We start from the raw sequence: 22,100 nt of genomic DNA, 5'->3' as shown, positions 1-22,100 counted from the left end.
TATACCCCATTGAGCCTTCGTTTCCAGAGGCTGGCAAGTACACACGGTAAAACAAACCCGCGTTTCTATCAACATAATCGATTGAAAACACCCCTTCAACAGGAATTGCGTTCGCGGGGACCTTCCTATCCAGAAACTCCGCCAACTCACGATTGAACGTTCCATCGTCACGTCTGAGAAGCTTGTAAGACAGCTTGAAATTGGAAATAAGCACCCATGTATTTAACGGAACAACACTCTACAAAAAAACAACAAAACAACCAAAGATTGAATTTATTAGAATCGTTCCCACGAGAGGGGCAAAAGCAAAACCAGAGAATCAATTGAAAAAACAGTGCAGGAGAAGCAAAATAAAAGGGGTATAGTATAGTATAGAATAGTATACTTATCCAACTTGTGGCACCAAAAATGAAACTCGTTTTCGAATTACCAGAACAAGAAAAACAAGGCTTACATGGAAGAAACAGAAAAAGTACAAAAATAAAAATAAAAACTAAACAAAAACAAACCCCAAAAATAAGATGATCCAAAAGAGGTGTCTTTAAGTCTGTTCATTATTAACCAAAACCAAAAAACCCTTTAGTTGGCAACCCAACATGAGCAATAAAGCAAGAAGCAAAACCGAAGCGAAATGCGAAGTTTCAAAATTAAAAAAAAAAAAAAAGGTGGAAAATGATTTGGGAAAACTGAAGGTAAGGTAAGGGAAGATAGGAATAGAAGAAGAAGAAGAAGAGAGAGAGGGGGAGAGAGGGGGGTTACCCTAGATTCATTGAGATTGACCTGGTTACTGCCAGCCATGTCTGGTTGTCTCTCTAAAGTGCAGAAAATCGAAAGGGGAAGGGGGGAACCCACATAAGAAAAGAAAAAGGCTTAAGAAGCAGCAACAGTGATCCCCACGGTAACACCCTTCTTGTGCGCCCTCATGATCGGAAATAAGAACAGAGTGCAAAACGGCGTCGTGTCTTGTGTACTACCGCGTACGTACCCTTCCTACGTACGCACGAACGTATCTATCTATATTGCAGCCTCTTGCACTAGCAACACAAGACACTCTCGATCGATTCCTAGTTGAAGGTTTCGGTGAGAACAAGGTACAGTGGTGTGTGCATGAGACAGAAGAAGGGAACAGAGAGAGATCACGGATATGAGAGGATAAGAAAGTGAAGAACAAAGAAAGAGAAAGAGAGAGTCAAACGCAAAAGAACGACGGGAATGGACGGAGACGAGAGAAACGACAAAGCGGGCGGCCGAATTAAACTGTTAATATGGGACCCACCATTTTCGTATTTTATTTCCCATTTCTTTTTCAACATCGTTTTTTTTTTTATTATTATTATTATTATTGCGGATTTTCCTTCCTTCCACATCGATTTTCTCTTTCCTATGTTGTCTTTTTCTTCCCCCTTTCTGTATTCGCCACTATTGACAACTCCGTTTTGGCCTCGTTTACAATATGGGCCTTATAAAATCTAATTTCAACAACTTTGGGGGTGGGAAAACCAAAATCATAGAACTGCGGGACTATGGTAACTTTTTTATTTTTTTTTATTGATATAATTTGTGAAAGAATTATTGTATTTCCCAAATTGATTGATGTTAGATGGTATCGGAACCAAATTATTTCTCATATTTTAAACTCACTCTCTACCTTTTTCCCTCCTTCTCTAATGTCTTTTGTTTTAATACCGTCTCTTTTTTTGTTTGTGCATTTTTAAAATAATACATAAATTATTAAATATAATTATTATTCTTATTTATATTTAAATTATTTTAAAATTTTCAATATGACTTTTATTATTTTTTCTTATTTATGATAAGTGTGTAATTTTAAAAAATAATAAATAATAAATATTATCTTATATTTTTAAAGAGTTGTATAAATAAAAATATTTTCGTAAGTAATTAAATAAATAAAAAAGAAATAGAGATAGTATTATAATTGGGTGGAATTTAAGTTAATTTACTCATGTGATTAATTTTTTCATTCAAAAATAGGTCATCAAAATTATAAAAAGAATAGTCATGCATGGTCTTTGTATTATTATTTGTCATAATAATCTAAATATAATTAAGAAATTTAATTCGGTTTATTAAACATCAATATATGTTAATGCTCATACTGTTCAATTCTTTACTATTAAATTTTATAAATGTATGACTAATGCTCATACATCTAATAAGGTGGCTTGAGGCTTGGACCGTATGCACTTTCAATGAAAATTGAATTCGAAATCACAAAATACAAAACCTTGTTGACATTGACAATTACATACAGCTCAAAGTTTTCACTGGATCGTACCTCATAACTAGTTGCACACTTGATTATTTACTCATACAGACAGACTAAAAGAAATTAAATTCATTTAAGCATTACCAGCTATATATATTTTTTATCTTTAAATATTTTATGTAAATTGGGTCTAGTTTAATTGGTTAAAACTTATGAGTTATTGTAAATTATTTGATACTAGATTTTTATGGATAAAAAACATTTAATTCCTGTATTTTTGTCAACCTGTCATTAAAAACTTCATGTTTTGATATTTTCATTTAAAAACTTTATTTTATAGATTTTAATTAGTTTTTTAAATGAAAAGGAAAATATTAATATTTTGAAAATTAATCTATATACTTACAACATAAAAACATTTTTTATTGTTGTCTGATCGGTAATCAGAAATCAATCTATATATATATATAATAAATTTGCTTCAACAACAATTTTATGGTTAATTGATAATAGAAAATTCTTACACTAATATTAAATAATGTGTGTTTGGATGAGTGTTAAAAAAATTAATTTTATTTAAAATTAATTTTGGTGAAAATTGATTTTGAATTAATATAACTTTTGTTTTAATATTTTATTATAAAATTAACTTAAGAATAAAACTCAATACAAATTTTTGGATATAATGTATAAAATTATTTAAAATTTTTAATCAAAATTCTTCATCAAAAAATAATTTTAACTTTTAAACATAAAATCAAATATATAAAATAAATTTTATGATTTTATGAGATAAAGCCAACCACACATTATGATTAAACGATAACATTTTAAAGAAATTATATGAAAATGACTACATCATATTATCTTTCCTTGCTAGCCACTGCTCCTACCTAAATGGGAGGATGCTTTTTATTTATTTTTTCACGGGTATAATGATTTTGTTGTAACGAATTGAAGAGATGGCCTTCACTTTTGCAACGCCAAAAAGTACATTTTATATAGAGACAGTAGATCTGGAAGAGACGGGAAATAGTCAAAAACAGCGTCTGGCAATAGCCGTACCTAATGAAAAATCTCGGTAGAAAGAAAAGAGAAGCCACACACAAAGCGAAACGGAACAAGGAGACAAATCAGTTTCCCTGCGTGTGGCCGACGCCAAGGCACGTGGCGACAAAGGCTTCCGTCTCCACGCTTTTGCCAAACACACCCTCCAACCAAATTCCCCATTCTACCCTCCCCGTTCCCACTTAACCCCCCACTCTGCCATTGACCATGACACGTCTTTTGTCCAGTAGTAGGTCGCGCATGACGCCATGTTTTTTGTCAGACTCTCGAAGGGACCTTCGTTTTCGTCCTTTCTATATTTCTTCTCAACAATTTGTCAAATCAAACCAAGACTTTAAAAATATATACTCTCAATTTGCTCTTATAAAAAATTAAACTGGTATTTAAATAATAATACATGACATTTATTATTGTTTATTGAAGAAAATAGTTTGGAGGGTTTTGGATTTTTGTCGTATTGAGTGAAACCGAGGCGGTTCCGTTGTTTCCATCTCTCATCGTGCACTACGAACAAGTGGCGTACTGACGTAGCTCTTGTTTGCGGGGTGGGTCCCGCTGCTGAAGTCTTTATTCTCAAAACGAGTTTGATACGATGATCAAATTGCCCTTTCGATGTGGGACACGCTTCGAGGATCCGATGGTGCGGCTTTCCTTGCTTGACACGTGCCCAACATCTTGCTTTCTACTTCTTCCGATTCAATCAGATTCGCACGGGACCCTGCGCTGGATCACTGCCGTTGCTTTTAATCAAACAGTGTAGAAATTCATTTCTAATTTTGAGAATGATAAAAGATTATATTAGAAAAAATGTTTATTTTATATGTTCTTATGTACTCCAATAAAAATTAATTATTATTTTTTACAGTAAATATTTCATGACAAGAATCATCCAAGGATTGTTTATTAAAGTTTCAACGCATAAATAAGGATTATGCATGGATGGATGGATGGATTGGAGGGTGTGTGAAATGAGAATGGGATTCAATTCAAGTTTGACAAATGAAGAGAGCCATCACATTTGCTTCCTGTAATGTAGAGAGGCGTGGAGTTTGGACTTTGGACCATTATGCAATTGAAGGTAATGGTGGTGGTGGAGGAGGGAATTGATTTTCTATCTTTTAAAGATTTTCTATCTTTTAAAGATTTTCTTGTTTGTTTTTGTTATTGTTTCATTAAATCAATGGCTTGCTTAAATTTGGAAGCCCCACTTCTTTTTCCGACTCGGTCACTAAAATAAAGGGAGTTGTCCTTTTTTTTATTATTGTTTTTTGTCTTTTGCCATTTTTTTTCATTGTATGCTTCTATTGTTTTATATATTTAATTTTTTTTCTCTTTATCTATACATAACATTTATTTTGATTCAATTCTATATTACAAAATTAATTTTGCTTTATACATAATTATTTTCATGCTTTTATATTTTTTTTTCATTTTACTCCTATAAAGCATAAAAATAATAATTAAAATTAGCACAATGTAGAAAATATAAAAATATAATGTTTTTATATTATGTTATATTTATTAATTATAACTCTAGTATAATTAAAACGTAGATGTAAAATACTTGTATATTGAAAGTTAAATTTAAAATAAGTATCCTATTGTAAATATATCAAAAACATATTTTAATCATCTTTATCATGGTGACCTACTGCATCCGCTAGAAGGCTTATCATTTTCCACGTTGCTTTATTCTTTCCCCAGTGGAGAAAATAAACCACCACTCCAGAATCAATGGCGGCAGCACCTTTTGCATTTAGTTTTCATAATTCATCTCATTATATTTTTCGGTTTTTATAAAATCGTGTCATAATGCTCATAAATAGTCTAATCATGCATATTTTTAGAAAATCTACAATTTGTAAGGATTCGTTAATAATATAAGATGTATAAAAATAAACTGTATATATAACACATCGAGGGTGTGTGCATAATATTATTACATAAGTAAAAATTAATAAAATAAATAGTCTTAATTATTGATTAAAAATTAATCATTAATATTTCATTATTTATTATATATGTATATAATATTAACATTTAATTATTTATTAATGATTCAAATTACTTATTTTATTATGAAAACCGGTTTTGTTATAATAAAGGTTATTCAAATTTGAACCGATTAAAATAAAAATTAAATTAAATTGATATTTTTTAAAATTTGTTGAATGATTTTTTTCAGTTGGATTGGTTTAGTTTGATTTATGCTTTATGTTTTAGAAATCAATCCAAATCGTAACATTTATATTAACACTTATATTATTTTAGTGTTATATATATAAAATTTATATAATATATATTATTTTATTTTTTAGATGATTTTTTTAAGATATATTTAGTTTAAAATAGGTGAAATTTTACATATTTTTATTATAAAAAGTTTAACATATTAATAAGTTTCATAAATTATTATCAATAATTTTTTAATGTAATTTTATTTTAAATATGAAAACAAAATATATAAATTTTAATAAAATAATATTTTAATAAAAATCACAAAAACTATAACGAATCCCAAAATATTAGTTTGATTAAATGAATTCCGAACCAAATCAAATCACATATCTTTAAGTTTGATTTAAGTTTGATTCAAATGACTTTTTCATAATAAACAAACAAATCAAACAGAGTTACAAACACGCTTAATAACCTACAAAAAGAAACAAATAAAGAAAAAATTTAAACCATTTACTCTTAAAAAAAATATTTTATATTTATGATAAATCTGTTATTTCAGTATGACTTTAAACTAAGTTACACCAATATGTGTTATATATTATTCAATCATATAATATCACATGGTTATTTTACCACATCAAATAATTAAGTTTAATTTTTTGCTTTTTTGCAATTGGAGCCTAAGGGCATTTTTGTAAATTAATATTTTGTTTTTAATTTCATGTATTTTAAAAATATACTTTAATCACTAATTAATTCCTAATCTTTTTAATTCTAAATCTATTCTTCCCTAATTAATTCTTAATCTTCCTAAACAGCCCATCCCCGTCCCAAAACACGTATTGTTGCAGTAGAGAGCAAATGTCTATAATTCTTTAGAATGAATTATTTTTGTGGTATTGCCTCTATCACCCTCCAAACGTGATATAAATTGAGAATAACCATGATCAATTGGATCAATAATATTCAAGGAAATATCATTCAAGGACATATCAGCTGAAAAAGTTCCTTTTCACCTACTGATACAACCATGCGCTAGCACTCTATTGAAACAAGAGATTTAACAATTTGATGAATCTTTCCCTATGCAAAACATTTACCACCAAAGATAATATTGTTTGACAAGTTTTATTAAAGATGATATTGTTTGATCCAATTTAAGTCGTCTTTTAATTCCTTCACATTTCATATAGCTCTCAAATTCTAATAAACTTTGTTTTTGCTAACTTGTCTCCACCCAACTTTATTGAATATAGCAGCACACAGACCAACCAACTAACAATCATAAGTCATAATCATATTACTTGATCCAATTAATTTACATCATATTATTAATAAACGCACCACACCTACAACTTTGTTGAAGTTTCCTTTGATTTTCCAAAAGTCTAATAAACTAATCCGCAACATAAAGGTAATGTTTCTACTTAATTTCTAAACACGGTGGAAGAGAGAGGTTGGAGCGGTGGAAAAGATTGGTTCCTGAAGTACGTGGTGGTACTGAACAAACTTGATTAGAAGATGAAGATTGTAATTTTTGAGATGTTGGGTCACGTTCCACCGCTTCATGGATGTGTTTTGGGACGGGGATGGGGTGTGAGTTTTAGGAAGATTAGGAATTAATTAGGGGAAGACTAGGTTTAAAATTAGAAAGATTAAAAATTAATTAAGGTTAAAGTGTTTTTTTTAAAATATATTAAATTAAAAATAAAAATGTAAAAATTATAAAAAGATCCTTAGGTTTTATTTATAAAAAATAAAAAATTAAACTCTGATATAATAAAATAAATAATATAACATGATTCAACAATATATAATATACATAACTTATTTAACTTATTTTAAATTAAGATCCAACGGTTTTAAGATAAACGACTTAAAAGGAATGATGTTTTTACCCGGTTATTCGTATTGATGGAAAACTACATATAAAGTCTATTTTGCTGATGTCATCAAGCATTTACTAGATTACAAAGTAATGAATCTGATCTTCAACAAACAAACCCACAACATACTTGAACCCTGACATAAGATAAATATAAGTTATTTGGAAATGTTTATTTTGACACGATAAAGCTTTGTATCTATAGATAGATTTGAACTTCCATTTTTTTATAAGATAAATATAAGTTATTTGGAAATGTTTATTTTGACATTAAAAACTTTCAACAAAGGACAACATTGCTTTTTTATTATTTTTTAAAATCAATTTACATTTTTCTTACAAACATTTTCTTTACCCTATCACACGTGTTCTTCATTCTCTTGAACTCATCAAGTGATTTTTAAAATATTTCTAAAATTATATATTCAATACGTGTTTTTAATTACTGTACCCCAGTTGAATAATATAAAAAAGAAACGAGATGAAAAAAGTTGAAGTAATAAATTTTTTTACAATGGTAATAATAATGTTTGAATTTATGATCTCATATAAAATAATTAATCTAATCTTGGACATAAATCTCACCACCCTTGGTTCCAGTTTTAGCCATGTGTAACCTTCGTCCAGATCGTGTGACCCGGGATCTCTCGCTCATACTACAATATCTAGATCTCCACCACAATACAAGTTCATGGATGGAATTTTTATAGCCTGCTCTGCACAATAATCAATCATTATGAAAATGTTGTAATAATATTGTCATTTTCAATTAACTTTTAGTGTCATGAATACTTAATTTTTAAATTTCTAATTATTGATTTTTAAATTTTGGAAAATAAAAATTATTTTTATTTAAGTACCTCTATTATTGGTCTTAAATTTTGTCTGTTTTATTTTATTTTATGATTTAAAAGTCTCATAATTGATAGTAGTAACGAATACTCAAAACTATTATTCGATCATCATGTCGAGAATCATCTCACAAGAGAAAAATCTCTAAATTGTTCAATTGCATTAAAATGAACTTAAATATATATAATACATATTAGTCCTAATTTAAAGCAAACAGAATATGTATTTACTCATTTAAACTTCTCTTGATAAATCAGAGTGTAATTTAATTACTCATTTTACTTGCATATTGCCCTCCTACTCTACCTACTTCTTCCTCGAGCATAATATTGCTTCACTGGGTATCTTCAAGCTTCATAGTTAAGGAAGTTACTATTAGGATTGAAAGTGACTCGAGACACCTTTATAAATTTGTTCACATCTAAATTTATTTACAACTTAATTAGCTAAAATATGTAGGTTACTTACAAAAACATCGACTTTGTATTTTTCACGTTTTCGACTCATTAATTTATGAACTTGCTCAATATATAAATAGTTTAAAACAACAACAATATTTACTATCGATGTATACGTTGGTAAAAAATAGAAAATACAATCCATGCATACTATTATCCAATTTCATTATCAAGATAATCTAATTCAGATGGTTAAATAAATTCGTGAATAGATGTATATTAATATTCATTTTCATTAAATTATATAAATTCCACTAACTGAGACTAAACATTTACTTAGTATAAATTAAGTTTAATATTGTATATGATTGAACTCAAGAAACTTGTAAATTTAAATTCAATTGCCAATTTTTTATTGGGTAAAGTTAAAATTTCTAGTACAACTCTTTCATTCATTTATAACCGTTGTTGGTGTCGTGGCTTATCGATCTCTCAATAGTCAATACCAAGGACCAGTCATGCACCGCACTACACCAGCAAATTGCGTACAATGCCCTAAGAACTTGAATTTTCCTTCCACTTGAAGCTTGACCCAGTCCATTAATTGTTATTGAACTCTAAACTGTTGGTGATCACCGACCTTACAAGCATCCATGTCTGAGCACAACTCCAAAAGTTGTCTGATACTTCTGATACCAAATTGTCGTCCATAGGAGAGGCATTTATTAAGATTTATTAAGACCCCTCGAGAATTTAAGACAATACTCCACTTGGAACTATCACCTATAGTGTAACAACAACAAACTCTCCACAACACCCACACATAGATCATCTAGGATAGAGTTGTTTAAGATTATTAATTAATGATCTTAAATTTAAATCTTAGATATATAATTTTATTGAATATTAAAAAAAATATTTAATTTTATTCAATTCGAATAAAATTATATCTCTTGTAAATACATGTGATTTGAAAAAGAAAAAAAAAATGTGTCATTTAACACGCCGGAGATAGATGGACAAGGCTTCATGACGCACTGCACCAAAATGAAAGCATGCTAAACGTTCTGTGACTGGTCAAAAGCATTAGGCGACTAGCAAATATGTTCGCGAAGCATCTAAACTACCATAAATTATTCTATATTATAAAATTATGTGATTTCAACTAATTTCCACACAATATATATTTTTTTAGTTTATAAAAATATTAATAGTGTGTTACATGAAAATTGATCCAAGTTACATAATCTCATATAATATTTTTTCCTAAATTACTTGTCATACAGTCATCGTAACCTACACTGAGGACAAATGGAGCTGAAATTATCTTAGCTTCCACTTGAATACTTGATGACCAATACAATATGGTTTAAGTCATAGAAGCTCTTTGTCAAAAAAAAAAAAAAAAAAGTCATAGAAGCTTGATTTTCTTTTAAATGAAAATTTAAGTTAGAATCATGTATTAAAGAAACATTGAAAGAAATATCTTTTAAGCGTGTTATTTAACTTCTCTCGAATTAATTAAAACCTGATATAATTTTTAAATATGGAAGATTGAAGAAAAGAAAGCAAAAAAACACTTTTACTTGATGAGGATAAGAATAAATTATAAAGGTTGTTCGGTTGCAGCTAAGAATTTTTCGCTCCAGATCATGAATTTTCAGTCTAGTATCTGAGATGGGAGTATAATGGTCAATCTTTCAACCATGAAACGTACAAGCAAGAGAAATCAACATTTCCAAGCCTTATGTCCAATATTTTAACTTTTCAGTTTTATGAAATATTTGTAATCTTTTAACTTGAAATATTTTCCCATCCAAGCATTTCCTAATTTATGTATACATAGTAATATTTATTATTAGGTTCATTTTTTATTTAAACTAAAAAATGATGTGATTTAATTACCCCAAAAAAAAGTGATATGGTCCTTCCTAATTAATATGTCAGCTGAAAATATCACTGTAATGTTTCATCCAGTTTAATGACATCCTAATGCATTAATCCTTAATTAATGTTTCCTTCATTTCAAATTATCTATCATTTAAGATATTGTACTTGTGAGAAAATGATTAATTGTACTAATAATTATAGTAAATTAAAATTAAAGTAACATATTAATAAATATCAATATTTTTCAAATATATATATATATATATATATATATATATATATATATATATATATATATATATTAAATAATGAATATCTTCAAATAAATTAAAATTGTTAGTTACATGCAATTTAAAATAGAATGTCAGAGCATGTCATCTTCAAACTTTTATCAAGATTTATGGCATTTCCTAGTTTTAGAAATCAATGTCTTTTCGTCCCCTAAACTATTATCAAAATTCAGAAGAAGAAAAACTTTTCATGGTATAGCCATTCACTAGGCAATTCTAAAAACTAGTTTTGTGCACCTTTTTTCCACAGCACCTGTTCAGCTGTTCAGCTGTTCAACAGTACTAAGCCCACATTATTTTTTAATGTTTTTCAGATAAAGACGAAACAAATGCGAATTTGCCTCCTCATAGTGCATGGTTAAGCAATTATGTTCATAATAATTGTGTTACTTTCTTTAGAGAAAAAAAAAGTACGCAAAAAGAAAATAAACTAAATATCAAAACTATAATAGACAAGGATGCTAGTGAGGGAGGGAGAAAGGACTTTTGTTCCACCTAAACAAGAAAAGTAAGCATTTTTCTTATTTCACCGCAGAGAAATTCATTCTATTTTAGCAACCGATCTTATTTCCTTTACGGAGAAGAGTCTCTAGCACACATGCTGAGAGTGATACATCCCTAAAGAGGTAAAAAATAAAATCGTTTCTCATGATATATTATATTATATAATATTTATTTACTTATTCATTTTTTGTTTTCGTTTGTTTGTGTTGACGAGTTTAGTTCAATTCAATGGTAACCGTAGTCAAATAAAATAAAATAAAGGTCTGTAGTTAGCGTGCATTTAAGTATTTGGCTGTATCTGTTGTCCTAACATAGAAGCGGTGGAAAAGCATGTGCCACACACACATTATTCCAAACACATTTGCCGTGTTGTTTGCTACTTCCTCTGCTTCCTTTTACTTTTTTCGTCTCTCTTTCCCACTATGCATTCAATGGGCTATTTGCCCATTTCTTTCTTTTTGGGTCTCTTTTATTGTTGTCTTTTTTTTTTTTTTAATTCCCCTCATTTTAATAGTTATTATAATATTTTTTAAAACATTTTTATCTTTAACTATTATAAATCACTACAATATTTTATTTTAATTTTCAATAATATTTATATATTTAAAATAATGTTACACCAATTACATAGATAGCTTTCAAGTTTAAAGAGGGAGTATCTTTTTTCCAGCGGTAAAAAATAAAAGTAGTTTCTTTCTAACATGGATAACGTGCGGGGCACCTTCAAGTTTGGCCTTTTGTGCGTTAGGTCAAGAACTAGGAAAAGCTTTCGGCCTCTTGTGCCTATTGGCTCAATCCCCACCAAATGGAAAAAGAAACTCATTTATGCGTGTGTGTCCTGTTGTCCCTGTTCGATCGTCAGATCAACATGACAAACACACAGATTGTAATCAGTACAATGCTTAACACAAGATCAAGTGACCAATCAGCATTAGGATTTGGATTATCTTCTAAATGGTTTAATCAATCGATAATGCTTCTTGAATTGCAAATTTTTGCATTTGATATTATATATGCGTTGCTTCCATCTTATCCTTCCCACCTGTCGCCCTATTTGTCCATGCATCAATCTATTTCCATTTAATTATCCCTAACTCTGTGTCTTTGTTCATATGATCATTTCTTTCACCTCCCATTCATGTATTGTGCATTTTTTTTTAATTTATTTTTCTATTAAATTGTTAAACAAAACCCTAGCTACTACTGTTGTAGTATATTTATTGTCTTTGAAATTTCTAAACCCACGCCTGTAAGCAAATGATGGGGTCCCCTTGAGACAGCCACTTTGTTTTGATATTATGATATACATGTTTTCCTGTAATTTAATATTAGATAATGCTAAGAATAAGACACAGTCATTTAGATATTATACATAAGAATCCTACACCCTTGAATTTTGTTTAATTTGTTGAAATACCCTTTTCGTGATAACTGCTATTCAACATTTAGATTGCGTACTTCATGAATATATTCTTTCATATTTGCATTTTCTAATAATTTTCAAGTGAAGGTTTCTGTCAAAAAATAATAATTTTTAAATGAATAATAAAATCTATTTATTGCTTAATCGTTGAATTGAATATTTTCATTAAATATATTAAGCTCATAAAAATAGTATCTTATTTAAAAATTAGAATAACTATTTTAAACGAGAGCATTTTTAAGAAGTATAATTTAACAAATATTTTTTTTAGATTTTTTTCAATGAGTCTTTTTGAGGATTTTTCAGCATCTCTTTCCATCTATCTTTTTAACCTTTACTTTTATGTTTAATTTTAATATTTTTAAAAATAAATCATTGATGAGTAAAAATAACTTGTATAAAAAAATTAAATATATATATATATCATAAATCTAAATATAATTTTTATGTTTAAAGATATTTTTTATAATATGATTTATATAGTAAAAGTATTTATTTATTATAAATTTAAGTTATATAAATAAACATTTTTTTGATAACATAGTTTTATATTAATAAATAATGTATTTTTAAAATATAAATAAACATAAATTCTAAAAAATATTTTATCAAGAAATATTATATATGAATATTAAGATTATATCAAATAATTTAACAGTTAGATTTCTTAAATTTATATTCAGCCTGAAATTATTAAAATGTAAGTATCGGTATTTACTCATGAGTAAATAGATATGGGCCGTTTGTTTATATATTTTTTTTAAAAAAAGTTGTAATTATACAGTTATTTTTTGAGTAAGGTATGGAAATAGTTTTTTATAAGTAAAATAAATTAGAAAAATATGATTACTAATAATTTTTAAACACGCTTTTCAATTAAAAAATATTTATTTAAAAAATTAAGCCATGCAAGCGATAGAGATAGACAAATGAATTTGTAGCCCATTAACAGTAACCTTTTACTCCGTATTCTTAGCGATATATATCTTTATGAATAATTAAGGGATATTTTAGCATGTATTATAATCAATCCTTCACTTTTTCATGGATAATATTGGAAGGAACAGGCATTAATATACAAAGGACCAGCATAATTTCATATGAAAATCGTAATTTTATAATTTATTAATTATAAAATGAATTACGAATGTAAAAGTTTATTATCTCTCACTCAGAGGCGGAGGGAGGGGTCCAATTGGAGCCATGGTCCCAAAAGTTTTTAAACTTTCATAATATTCTGTATAATCTTATTTTGTGGTCCCTATTTTTTTAAAAGTTTCCTTTAATATTTTTCCTAATAATGCTTTATCTAAAAATTAAATTCTGATCATTTTTTAGTTTCTTTCATTTTGACAATTATATTTAGTTTCTTGTATACCCTCGTGGCTTTAGCATGATTACAACTTTTTTTCAATGTTTTTTTAGGATTTTTTTTATTGTTGTTGTTTCTACTTTGTGATATAACTCTTATTATGCTTTTAACATTTTTCATCTTGTACTTTTTTTTATCTTACGTGTTAATTTTTTTTAATTGGGTCAAATATTAAGAATAAAATACTTAAAATAACTTTGTATCTTTTATAAAATAATTCAATTTATTTAATCAAATTTTCCAATCCCTCTTTTTTTATTTGTTCACTACATATTATATGACAAAAATATTCTAAGTTGAAAAAAATAGAAACTAAGATCTAAGATTTTTTAGAAATGGATTAAAAAAGATTATTTTATTTATATTTTTAAAATATTTTTATTTCGACAAAAACAAGAAGGAATAGAAATTTAGACTCTAGGAAAAGACAAAAAATTCTCCCTAAAATACCTTTTCCATATTTAAATTTAACTTATATAAAAATTAACTTTGAACAAATAAAAAAATTGTTTGTTTTTACTTTTGTTAGTTAACTTTTTGGTTTAATTATCTATTTAATTTTTATAGTTTTTAAACTTATTCCTCTTAGTTCTTCTTATAGTTAATAAGTGAAATTTTTAATTCTTAAAATTTATATTTTATTTTTCAATTTCATTTTCTAAAGAATTTTAATGACAGATACATTTTTTGAGAATTAAAATATAAACGATAAGAATTAAAAAATTTGCTTATTAACTATAGAAACAACAAATGATAAGTATGAAAATTATAAAGATTAAATGAATAATTAAGTATAACTTTTTTAAGCATTTATCGTATCTTATTCATTTAATCAAGTATTTTTGTAAAGAATTTTCATGTGTTACTCAAGCATCTATTTTTCAGATATTTTGAATAGCATGTTTTGAGTATAATAAAATTTTCTTTTCACTTAACTTAAAATTTTTTATTTTCTTCTCATTTTGTTACTCGTTTTTTAAAACTTATGCGTTAGTTGTACTTATTAATTATTATGTCTTATGTTGAACACAGTTTATATATTTATTTTTGCTTATAAGAAAATATTAATTATATATATATATATATATATATATATATATATATATATATATATATATATATTTTATAAATACTATGCATATAAAATTTTAAACATTTTTCAAGTTTTGATTTTTTTTTATATTGACCCCTTATCTAAAGTTCGTGGTTCCGCCCGCCCCTGCTCTCACCCTAATTTTTTAAACCCTTCACTAGTAGTAAGCTGGCGTAGCGTCCTTCTATGCATTAACATATTCATTATTCAGTAAGATCAACCTAATTAAATGGGGTTTAATTAATTTATATGAGATTCTAAATTTAAATCTCATCGTCAATACTTAATTAATGCACATAAATAATAATCGTCAATACTTTTATTTACAACACATATATAGTCAGTGGTAATTTAATAATGTCAAAATTTGATTGTACAAAGCGTTGTCTTTAGTTAGGGATCACTTTAAGTCCACTAGGGTTACTTTTTCTTCGTCAAGACGAAGGATGCTGTTACATGCAATGAATGCATGGTTTTCGGCGAATTAATTCCCTCCTGGAATCTTTTATTATTAATGGAGATTGATAACTAATATTCTTAAGTACTTGTTAAAATTCTAAAAGATATTTTATAAGAAAATGTTATTTATTTATTATTTAGCGTAAATTTATATATACTTTTGTAAATATTTTTAAGACGACGCTCGTTAACAATATTCTTAATTATAAAACAAAGACCCACCGAACTTGGTGCAATGCATTTGTGTCAATATTCGCCTATTAATTTCAAAGATTCTTCCTTGACCAAAAGTAAAATTAATCTTCTTTACCCAGAAAAGTTTGGGGAATGAACCCAGAAAAGTTTGGGGAATGAATCGATGTTATTCATTTAAAGAATACACCACGTGTCTAATAAAAGTTTGTAGATGATGTAGCAATAGAGAAACATCACTAAATTTTGAACCAATTTTTTTTTTTATTGATGCTGTTTAATAATACTAATTGGGTAAATATTCATTTAAAAAGTAGTTTTACTGTTAAGATTTAAGGCAGATTTTGGTCTTTGCAGTTTTCAGTCATCTTTTTTTTTTATTATCTTCACAGTTTTAATTATAATTTTTTTGTCCTTAAAAACTAATATTTTAACTAGTTAGAAGGAGTGTTTGAAAAAACTTCGAGTTGTCCGATAAGCATATTTTTGTTCGGGAAAACAACTTCGACTTCCACATGTTCTCGAATGAGCTGGACCTATTGACGATGGCATCAAGGCTGTTGCTTTGTGTACTAGACATATTGCTTCTACACTCAACAATATTATGATATTTCAAAAATATCCTTGTGTATTCTTTCTTTTAGTTTCTTCTTTCACCTTGTTGACTCATCCATTGATTCATTTTGTTGGTTTCGTCGCGTTCATTCATTCTCGTGAGAAGAGAGGTCCATTGTGTTCGCTTTGGTTGAAGTGAAAGTCTTACGAAGGTACTTTAGTAAGTGGTGATTGTAGTGGTGATGGTTGTGATTGTTAAAGGCGGAGTTGCAACTTGCCTTTGATAATATTTTATTCATATAAAACTTACGGATTATGAATTCATAAGTTATATAATATTTACGAATTGATAATCCTTAAGTTTTATATAACTTACAGATTAACAATCCGTAAGTAACATATGAATTAACAATCTGTAAGTAACATACAGATTAACAATTCGTATAACTCATATAGATTGACAATTCGTATATGTTACACGAATTTTCCAATCCACAAAAAAATATCAAACAAATAGAGGGGTAGGGAGCAAGACCACTTATGGTGGAGATGACGACGAAGTTGTCACTAACGGTGTGACAACGACAAAGGGACTGGCGGTCTGGATTCACGGGGCGATGGCAAAGCTCTAAAACCTCAACAAAGATGATGAATAGTAGCAGCAATGTGATAAAGAGGGAGGCCAAGGGAGAATGTTTTTTAAATTTTTTATTAAAAGGACATTTTTGCCATTTTAATAAAATTGTTGGGTGCACTAGTAATTCTTCTGGGTGCACAAAGAAAAACCCTGGCATCATGGGTTTGTTTGTGACAATCCAAGTAATAATGGCCTTGAACAGAGAATGGATTTGGACTTCAAAATAGCCTAAGAAAAACCACAAGCCGTAAAAAAAGGGGATTGCTATTACCACTACCATTTTGCTAATTACACTAGCCACATAGGTGTATTTTACCCATATTTCAAGATTGCCCCATGAAAAATTGAACAATAAAATCATATTTTTGTTGTACAAGTAACAATAAAAATTGTATTTCTATTGTTTATTTTTTCATCCCTCAATTACACAACAGAAACACGATTTTGTTGTGTAATTTTTCATTATTGTTAGATAACACAATGAAATCAAGATTATGTTGTGTTATTTGGAGGTGGAATCAAATAACACAACAGAATCAATATTTTGTTTTGTAATTTTACTTTTGCCTTTACTATATAACGAAATCATGATTTCATTGTATTTATAAGACAACAAAAGTACGACTCCTTTGTGTTATTCATCTAATAACACAAATGAAATTGTACTTTCATTATGTTATTTTTTTTAAAAAAAAAACACAATAAAAATATGATTCTATTGTAATTCTCTACCTATAACACAATTGAATCGTGATTTTATTATGTATAAAAGAATAGCAAACAATGGAGAGGGAAAGGGAAGGAGTGAGAAAAATGTGTAGACGGACATTTTTGTCTATTTTTACTACTTTTCAAAAAGTGACAATGAGAATAGCAAAAGTGATGGTGGAAATATCAACTCCTTACAAAAAATCAATATGACCTCTTTTTTGCACATCCCCTCGCCTTTTTTTTTTTGGATTTTGTTAAATAGCTAAAATAACTTCTTTTATTTTAAGGATTTATTATTTTTTTAATCTAAACTTTTTCAAATTTTTATGTTTAGTTAAATTTAATTGCTAAAAAGTCTTTGAACTTTTTCTTCATAACTATTTTAGGTCCATGAGATCAACCTATTTTTAATGTCTCATTTGTTTAGAATAGTGATATTAGATTAATTGATGAGAAATTAAAAACAATTTATAAGAAATATTTTTTAAGATCCTAGATGACACGCCCTCCTAATTGAGGTGAAATGAAAAATAAAATTCTCCAAAACATGCCTTAAATCGTTTTGAGATGAAGCAAGAAGGTCGTCTGAAAACTAAAAAGTGAAGTCAAATTCTTAAGAAAAATATATCATAGTGCTCACCCAAAAGGTTGCATCCATAATCTGTTATAAAATATGTTAAATCTCATAGCAAACGGTTAAATCTATTCTATTCTATTCTACCTTCACGATTCAATTTTAGACAATGTAGATAATTGATCTCTATATCTTGCAATCAAATAAATGATAAAAAATAAATTGAGTTTAACTCAATTAGTTGAGTAAAGTGTGTCAATTATTATAAATTTTGTAACATTATTTTTTGTTCTTATAAATAAAAAAATTTGAAACAACAAAAATATATTATTATGATCAAAATAGGCTAACCCATTACTAAGTAGTGAAAGATTTGGTTACAAGTTGAGTTTGAACGAAAGCCATTGAGAGCATTGAGTATAACCAAATAAGCTAACAAGAATCTTCTCCACCACAGCATATGACCAATTGGATATCTTGTCTTTTTTGTTGGCAAGGTATCATTTTTTTGAAAGTGTTTGGACCTTGTGGTCTTGTACATGAAAATTATTAATTATTAATGGTTTATTTTTACAATGTTTTAATGTGGTGGCAAAATTTCACTGGCTGTGTCTAACCAAGTCTTTCTCTCCTTTCTTCTCCTTCTCGCACTGCCATTTGAAACCCCTGACCCGAATCGTTTCCTTTCTCCTCATCCTCTGCCTCAGTCTCCCAGGATCCAATATAAATGGAAATGGAAGCTTCAAAATTTATGGCTACAACGAACTGAAGCCTCTATCAGACTTAGCTTGCCCGGTAACTCTTTTTTATATGTATGCTCGGGGGTTAAAATTAAAATAGTGTTTTGATACTTGTTTTGTTTTCCACGTTGTTATTTATATTGATGAGGGAACTGATCTTGGTGAAAAGGTGCGAGATATATGCCATGGTTAGTTCTGTGAAATTAAGTTGCTCACAACGTGTTTGATGAAATGTCTACCTTCCTTTACTGCTTTAGTCTGAACTCTTATTCTAATTAAACTTTCACCAATGCTTCTGCTCTTAATAATTGATCAAAAAGAAAAATGGGATGATAAGTTTATTTATTTAGCAATAATTGGATGCAAGCATGACCTGGAACTTAAGCTATCTTTTTATTGCGACTAGCCACTATATAAGTTGCAGGCTAATTTAAAACCAGACCCTGATCATTGAACAAAGCCACGTTGTTTGAAAATGAAAAACTTGTGCAGTCCGAACATTGTGAATATAGCAATAAACCGAAATCCCAGTGCATTAAAAACCTGAGTATTCAGAAGAGCAAAAAGATAAAATCCCTTTTTTTTAATCCCAGGAGTCAATGAAGATCATGTGAACGCATGACAAAGAATACCAATCTTAAGTTTCAGGAATTAGTAAAACGCTAATAAGAGAACCCTGAACCAAAAAATTTTCTTTGAAACACAGACATACCCTTTAAAGATCAGATACATTTTAAAACGATGCAACAAGTGACTGATTATATGCAACTCAAGAATTATAGTCTATTATGTCTACAATCATAGTACTCTTGTATTAGCTATATATATTCGTATTAGATATATCTAAGGACAAACAGACCCTGATCATGCTAGAGAGGAAGAAAGGAAAGAAATGATTTGAAATCACAGCAGATGATATTGTACAGAGTTCACGAGATCATTTTCATGATCATGCTATATTCGTATTTGCTTTTGTTTCCTATTTATAGCAGCATCAAGTTCTCTCTTGAATGCATTAGTACTTAGTAGTCCCTCTTCTCAGAAAACTTATGTGTCCTAATTGAGTTTGCTTTTCACTATTTTTTTTTTCTCTTTTCGGTGATACCTTTATTAATTTCCTCATCATTTTGTACTATATATCCTAGATGCTTCAACCTGTGGTATGTCATATTCTCCTGTTTTTACCTCCAAAGCTTTTTCCCCTTGCTTCTTCCTAAAATTACAATCAATATACTGTCTTGTTCTTACTCAAGAGAAAACCCTTTGATTCCAAAGTTTGTCTTCAAAGCTCAAGTTTAGAGTTAACCTTTTTCCTTGATTCCTCAATTAGAACTATATCATCCTTGGATAACTTGCATTTAGGAATTAGGGATGATTTTTTAAATGTCCTGGGTGAGGAGCACATTCAAGACTAAATTACATAAGGACTCAGGATCAATCCCTGATGTGAACCCATTCTTATAGTAAAGTTCTTACGAATTTAGAAGATCAGATGTAAACCTAGCGGAGTTTGCTGGTGCAGAATAAAGGATTAAGAAACACTCTACATGATTATGATAAGCAACAGATAGTGTACACGAGGAAACATGGTAAGGGAAGTGTAGGGGATCATCCCACTAGAGGAGTAACTAACTTAGTGGGGAAGGTGTGATGGGACAGGTGGCAGAGAGAGAAAGGAGGGCTGTAACGTTATATGCTGAGGGAATAATCAGTAGTGGGGCATGTATGGATTCAGTTAGAAACTGCATGGGAGTTTTCTAAGCAGCTCGAAATGCTTATCCTGTTTTCTGCATTTTTCATTTCCATTGTTCATCCATTGTAATTCACAAGTTAGATCCCATTTGAACTCTAACTTGATTTACATCAATAATATCTCCCATTTTCATCTTAAAATTGTTATTTTACTGTTTTATTACTTCTGGATATCAGATTGAGACCTATCAGATTAGAAAGGACAATATAATTAACTTATAATAGAAAACAGATAATTGTGAATTTATAAGTTCAGTTGTGATATTTGTGAAGGGTTAGTGGAAGAATTTGGGGTGAAGTAAAGTGAAAAATTGCCTTACGTTAGAAACGTGATCAAGTTCCATGGAAGAAGAGCATCAATGTTCTGGAAGTGGTGAAGAACCACAGACACAGGAACCAGATGGAGAAGATCAACAGCTGCAGCATCAATGCCAAGTACCTCGAGCTGAAGAGAAATTTGTATTGCAATTTATGGATTCGATGGATAACTACCTATCCCTCTTTGATGCAGTGTCCTCCACACTTCGACAGGTAAATGCAAAACCCTTTTGATACAAGAAATTGGTAGCATCTTTCGAAATGTATAAATTTCTGGTTTACCATGTAACTTCAAATTTACTTTTCTTATCTGTCCATTCTGATACTGAAAATGTTGCATAATAGAAGGTTGAGTATAATACTGGTTGGATTACTTTGTGCAACTATTTCAATAATTCAATTTCATCATCAAAGTTGTGAGGTTGTGTGATAGATGAAGAAAATGGTAAGTTAGGAAATATCCTTGGAAGAGCTAAGAGCCTTAATAACTGTTAGTTAATTAGTTAGTTAAGAAACTATAAACAGTCTATTAGAGGGGAATTAGAGGGAATGGGGGATTAGGAAGTGGAGGGTGGTGAGACCTCGAAACTCATCTGTATTCTGTCTTGGGTGTTGGAGGCATCACAATAATAATACACACATTCTCTGTTTCTGGTCCAGTTCTATCAATTGGTATTAGAGCTCCGATCTAGGAGCGTGGGAACAGTTAATGGTGATGAAGGCGAACGCGAGAATGGAGACATGCATGGAAGCTATGGAGAAGGCGATAGAGGAGAATCGCGATGTGATGGAGGCGTGACTGAGTTCAATAGAAGGGATGATACAGCAATTAGCGGCGGCATGGGAGAAAAAACCTCCTGAATCAAATGTTCACGCAGACGATTTGATAGGAGGAAATAAGGGGAACGATGCGCAGGGCAGCAATCGGTGGAGAACTCTTGAAATGCCAATATTCGAGGGAGAAGATCCGATGGGC

At 29.1% G+C, this 22,100-nt stretch overlaps 2 protein-coding genes across 7 annotated transcripts in view; one reads left to right on the top strand and one right to left on the bottom strand.

The window, feature by feature from the left end:
* Positions 1 to 1,231, bottom strand: part of LOC106797394 (gibberellin receptor GID1B) — a 2,185-nt gene extending 954 nt beyond the window's left edge. The window contains exons 1-2 of the mRNA XM_041012902.1: positions 760 to 1,231; positions 6 to 238 (exon numbers count right to left, since the gene is read on the bottom strand). Coding sequence (XP_040868836.1) covers positions 6 to 238; positions 760 to 798 — 272 coding nt within the window. The 5' untranslated portion in view covers positions 799 to 1,231. The remainder of the gene's footprint in view (positions 1 to 5; positions 239 to 759) is intronic.
* Positions 1,232 to 18,783: 17,552 nt separating this feature from the next.
* LOC100527793 (coiled-coil domain-containing protein 115) overlaps positions 18,784 to 22,100 on the top strand; it is a 5,880-nt gene continuing 2,563 nt past the window's right edge. For 2 of the 6 annotated variants that reach the window (XM_006604344.4, XM_006604343.4), the window contains exons 1-2: positions 18,792 to 19,109; positions 21,080 to 21,337. In XM_006604344.4, coding sequence (XP_006604407.3) covers positions 21,149 to 21,337 — 189 coding nt within the window. In that variant the 5' untranslated portion in view covers positions 18,792 to 19,109; positions 21,080 to 21,148. Of the gene's footprint in view, positions 19,110 to 21,062; positions 21,338 to 22,100 lie in introns of all 6 variants that reach the window. The other 4 variants (XM_014772084.3, XM_014772085.3, XM_041012569.1 and 1 more) reach the window with 4 other exon arrangements.

This window comes from Glycine max, chromosome 19, assembly GCF_000004515.6.
Source record: "Glycine max cultivar Williams 82 chromosome 19, Glycine_max_v4.0, whole genome shotgun sequence".
NCBI lineage: Eukaryota > Viridiplantae > Streptophyta > Magnoliopsida > Fabales > Fabaceae > Glycine > Glycine max.
This window is presented reverse-complemented; position numbering and strand designations above follow the sequence as displayed.